Source organism: Pterocles gutturalis, unplaced genomic scaffold, assembly GCF_000699245.1.
Source record: "Pterocles gutturalis isolate BGI_N339 unplaced genomic scaffold, ASM69924v1 scaffold17270, whole genome shotgun sequence".
In the NCBI taxonomy this organism is placed as follows: domain Eukaryota; kingdom Metazoa; phylum Chordata; class Aves; order Pterocliformes; family Pteroclidae; genus Pterocles; species Pterocles gutturalis.
In genome coordinates this window covers 368-5,481 of record NW_010141144.1, presented here as the reverse complement: position 1 = coordinate 5,481, position 5,114 = coordinate 368, and the positions used below count along the sequence as shown (strand labels likewise).

At 52.9% G+C, this 5,114-nt stretch overlaps 1 protein-coding gene across 1 annotated transcript in view; it reads left to right on the top strand.

Annotated features, from left to right (window-relative positions):
* The window catches only part of RPL3L (ribosomal protein L3-like), a 7,395-nt gene extending 3,690 nt beyond the window's left edge, over positions 1–3,705 (top strand). The window contains exons 5-9 of the mRNA XM_010083936.1: positions 199–359; positions 639–740; positions 1,437–1,532; positions 2,031–2,150; positions 3,593–3,705. Coding sequence (XP_010082238.1) covers positions 199–359; positions 639–740; positions 1,437–1,532; positions 2,031–2,150; positions 3,593–3,649 — 536 coding nt within the window. The 3' untranslated portion in view covers positions 3,650–3,705. The remainder of the gene's footprint in view (positions 1–198; positions 360–638; positions 741–1,436; positions 1,533–2,030; positions 2,151–3,592) is intronic.
* Positions 3,706–5,114: the final 1,409 nt, after the last annotated feature.

The following is a 5,114-nucleotide window of genomic DNA, read 5'->3' as shown; positions in this document are numbered from 1 at the left end:
CAGTCTGATGAGATCCATGGGAAGTGAGAACAGTTCTCTGCTCCGGCCTCTCACGGTGGTGACAGCTCTTGGTCTCCTCGCAACATGGTGTCTTCTGAGAACTGCAGCAGAATGATGAGACTCTTCCCTCCCCAGCACTCAGACACCAGCCCTGAACCTCCCCAGTGTTCTCACTGCCCTGTCCGGTCACATTTCCAGGGGTGACGAGCCGTTGGCACACCAAGAAGCTCCCCAGGAAGACACACAAGGGCTTGCGCAAAGTCGCCTGCATCGGAGCCTGGCACCCGGCTCGGGTTGGCTACTCCATTGCTCGTGCTGGCCAGAAGGGCTACCACCACCGCACGGAGCTCAACAAGAAGGTACGGCCCAGATGGGTGCCTGCAGAGCACTGCTGCGCCTTCCTCCCACGCTGCCACTGTCCTTCTTTGCATAGTGGCCTCTGTTCCCCCCAGCTTCTCAGATGTTCTCCTAGAGATCTGCGGTGCTGTTGTTCTCCACGTTTTTCCCTGTTGTTCCCTGTTCCCTGCTCAAGGGACACATCACAGGGGGCACATCTTGGTAAAAACCGCATCGTCCCTGTGACATCCCTCACTGCAGAGGTGGGAAAGTCGCCATCTCCATTTCCTTTCTGTTCCTAGATTTACCGCATCGGCCATGGGATCCACGTGGAGGATGGCAAAGTGGTGAGGAACAACGCCTCAACGCACTACGATGTCACGGAGAAGACTATTACGCCTCTGGTAAGGGTTGTGGGGGTAACAGGGCTGTGACTGGCCCTAGCTGCAGGAATCCGAGCCAGAGAAGTAGTTCCTTGACTGGAGACAGCTGCATAGGAAATCATAGAATGGCCGGGGTTGAAAAGGACCATAGTGATAATCTAGTTTCAACCCCCAAATGATCTGAAGGAAATCCACTGAAAGAAATGCAGGGATTCATTTCCTCATGTTTTGGACATGGAAAACCATCCCTGTGAGGTGTTTTTTAGGCCCATTGTTATACTCCAACATTTCATTTTCAGCTGATAACCTGGGCAGGAACTGACAACTTTGTTTAAAAAGAAAAAGAAGTATAGGTGACATTAAAAATCTGATACTTAACAGATGAGTGTTTGTTACCTGGTTTAAAAATTCACTTTTGCTTATTAAAAACTGTTAACTGGGGAGTCTAGCCAGCCTTGCTCTCTGTTCACCCCCATCCTCCGGGGAAGAAAGCAGGGCTGCTGGTTCCCCAGCTCTTAGGGGGTGCTCCTTAGCTGGGATCATGCGGTGAGTGTGGCTGATGTGCTCTGGTGGTCCTGAGCAGGCGACCCTAAGGGTGCAGAGTGTTTTTCACTGGAAGGACTATCCTTCTCCTTCCCTAGAAGATCCCAACTGTGGACACATCTGCTCCCATCCAGCTCTCCTGCCTGCCAACCCTCTCTCTGCCTCTCCCCACAGGGTGGCTTTCCTCACTATGGGGAGGTCAACAACGACTTCCTCATGCTGAAAGGCTGCGTCGTGGGCACGAAGAAGCGTGTGCTCACCCTCCGTAAGGTGAGAGCGCAGTCGGCACTGGGGAGGGAAGGGCTGTAGGTCTCCACAAAAAGATTCACCACGTGGAGAATGCTGCTGCCTCCAAACGTTGTCAGGGAGAGTCGTTGGGTCATTGATGCTGTGTTGCAGAGGGCATGTGGCACATGAGCAAGGTGCTCAGTGAGACCGTTCACAGTTAGATTGCCTGTGGCAGTGTGCAGTCAGATGTAATCTCTCTGGAGACAAGCCACAAGCCTGTGTGGCTGTGATGGGAACTGTGGTCATAAGAAGATTAGGAGGAAATGAGATACTAAGTGAAGAGCAGGCTTGTTCCAGAGCTGCTCTGCAATCCAAGGCATCACCTGCCACCTGAACACAAGGGTGTTTCTCTGAGAGGGCAGATTTTCATGGAGATATAATCTAACAGAAGCCCCTAGGATATGTCAGCCCTGCTTCCACCAGAGCAGTCCAGATTTTCTGTAAAGAACACCCTGGTGCACTGTAACTCCTCTTTTCCAGTCCCTTCTGGTGCATACAAGCCGGCGGTCTCAGGAAGCCATTGAACTCAAATTCATTGATACAACTTCCAAGTTTGGCCATGGCTGCTTCCAGACAGCGCAGGAGAAGCGGGCTTTCATGGTGAGTTACGTTCTGCGCCGGCTCCAGCTCCTGGGCCATGCTCGCAGCTGGGGCCAAAGCCACCGATTGACTACAACCAAGCATCTGCTTCTCGATCTAACAACAGCCAAATGAGTGATCGGGACCATCTTGCATAAAAGACAGGCATGAATTCAATTCACACAGCAGATATTATGCTAAGGAAGAACACGATGGTTGTGTGAGTGATCCAAGACAACCCAACTAGCAAATAATCTACCATATGGCCAACCAGTTTCCATTCACCACGGGATGTTTTAAACAAGCAGTGAACTTGGCAGGCGCTACCTTGGACATATGGTCCCTTTCACCCCTAATTGTGCGCTTCTTTGATTTGTTTGGAATGATTTATAACCTTAATGTTCTTAAGAGGAAAAGGTTGGGTCAAATTCAGACACAAATTTGCAATTCTTTTGTCAGGAAGCTTTCAAAAAGGCCAAGCAGTATATTTCTCTTAAATCCAGGAGAAAGAAAAAAAAAAAAAACAACAAACCCAAACCAAACAGAGTTTCTTGAATACTTTTGCAACCTACACCAGGCTGGTGCAGAAGTCTGAATGTGAAATTGAGGAAGCATTAAGTAAGCCAGGCAGCAGAAATGAAAGAAACAACTGCCTGGATACCACGCAGGCGTAAACTGTGTCTGGATCTGGCCTGTCAGCTAGAAATCCCATGTGGAGCTGGCTAAGCCTCCTTAGCCGCGGGAAGGGGGATTGGCTCTGCAGTGTCTTTGCAGAGCTCTTTAGAGGTTAAGCTCTTTTCCTTTATCGCAGTGTTAGGAGCTTGTCCTGCGTTCTGCTCTTGCTGTCGCTGCAAGTCCTGAGTAGCCGTGACGTGGAGCTTAGTGGCAGGAGGTGGTTTTACCTGCTTGCAGATATTTTCTTTGCCATTTGCTACTGTGGGGTGAGAGTTTCCCCCACATACAACGTTCTTTACATTTGGCTGGAAGTAGAGGCACGTAAGTAACTCTTGCCATCTGCTCCCAGAGGACTTGGTCTGGGACAACCCTGTTTCTTAGCTGGTGGAAACCCCTCAGGCTCTGCTGGGTTGGCTGATGAGAATCTGTGCCTTTGGCTGTGGGAGGCCTTGCCTCCTCCGGGGCTCGTACGTCAGCTCAGGAGCCTCTGCACCGCGGCGGGCTCCTGATAGCATTCCTCAGCACAATTTCTGCTCCCCTATGTGTCCCCGGACTGCGGGCCAGCCTGCCTGGCTCGGAGGGGGTCACTCGTTGCTGCTTTCTGGCTGCTGTTGTCTGTCCAGATAAACAAACCCTTTGTGCCACGGCAGTGATGTTCTACTCCCGATTTCTGCAGGGCAGAAAAGGAGCCAGAGCTGCATTTCTGCTCCACACAGCTCACATGCAGCCTTGTAGGCCAGGTTTGTCTGCTACTAATGCTGAGAACTCTCCTCTCTGCTCTCTTCCAGGGCCCTCAGAAGAAACACTTGGTGAAAAGGAAGCCGGGTGTGCAGGAGGAGCTGTAAGGACAGAGATATGCATGGTTACCTAACTGGGCACTTCCAATAAAGGCGCTTCAAGCCATGTCTGCTCCCTGTTTTCCTTCCAAAGGGGTGTCTTGCCTGTATTCAGTGCTGCCTGTGGGCAGTAGCGTGTCCTTGAGGTCGGGATGGGACAAGTAGCACTTGAGAGTGGCCCATATGGACAGGGACCAACTGGGACAGCCAAGTGTCTGCTCAGGATCCTTCCTTTCCCTTGCTCAGGGAATTTTTTCCCACTGCCTGCGTTCACCCAAACCACAGTGAAGACTCCCCTTCCTCTCTTCCAGAGGAAAGCAGAGCAGGTACCAGAACTCCTGCCCCAGTTTCTGCTGGGAACACCAGGCCTCCCCCTTACCTGAGTCTCACTGAGCATCACTGCCCTCGCAGTCTCACACACACACCCAGGCACTCCTGCAGAAAGCGTGACCTGTGGAATTCTCCCTGCACAAAGCCCCCCTGATCCCGGCCGGCATCCTCGGCGGATGTGGGAACTTGTGTACAATAAGGTGGCTGCTAGGTAAGAGTGGGCAGGGATGGATTTATTCGGATTTGGGATTTATTTCCCACCCATGTTTTCCTTGCAGTCCAGCTGCCTGCAGGGAGGGTGTGATGCGTCTTGGAGCTGTGACATCTTGGATCAGCGGTGATCACAACTACTTCAGTGCAGAACTGCTCTGGGTGTCCTGCATCCTTTTTGGGAACCGGACAGTGGAAAGCCCAGCCCTCACTGGTCCCAAGCTGTCCCCTTGACCAGGAGTCCTGGGAACCTGGCAGGAGGTGCAGGAAGTTCTCGAATCTCCAGCAAACCCTTTGCCTGGGGTCTGGTTCTGCTCTGAGCGTGTGCTTGCAGTATTTAAGGAGTCAGTTCATCCACAAAAGTGCTGAGGATGAGATGAACTGAAAAGCTCAGACCCCACAGCATAGCCCTGGCAGGCTCCGTGTCCCAGCGAGGTCCCTGAGCCCTGTCCTGTGTCCCTGCCCTGCCCGTGGGGCTGCGCTTCAGAGCCTCTTCTCTCCCTGGGCTGGGAGGTCCCTGGGCAGTCCCCCAGCGGGTGGCTGAGGATCCAGGCCAGAGCGCATGATGGGGATGATGAGATCGTCCATGTTTGGCATCACCAGAATCTTCCGAAATTCATGCTGCAGCTTCTTCTCGATCCACTCGGTGACATGGAGGAACGTCACCTCCCGCTCGCCCAGCTTTGGGCGCACCTTCAGCTCCAGCTGGGGCGGGATTCGGAAACTGTACCTGCGAGGGGAAAGGAAAGAGGCAGCAAGCATCACGTCCGGAATATGTCACACAGCCCAGGTGGCCCTACTGCTGGGCTTTAGGGACCTGCCTCCTGGGAGGAGGTGGCCGGGTGGCAGCAGGAGCTCAGGGTCCCCAGATCCTGTCTTGGCCTGGGTCGAGACCAGGAGAAAGGAGTTGGAGCTCTGCAAGTCCCTTTGGGAG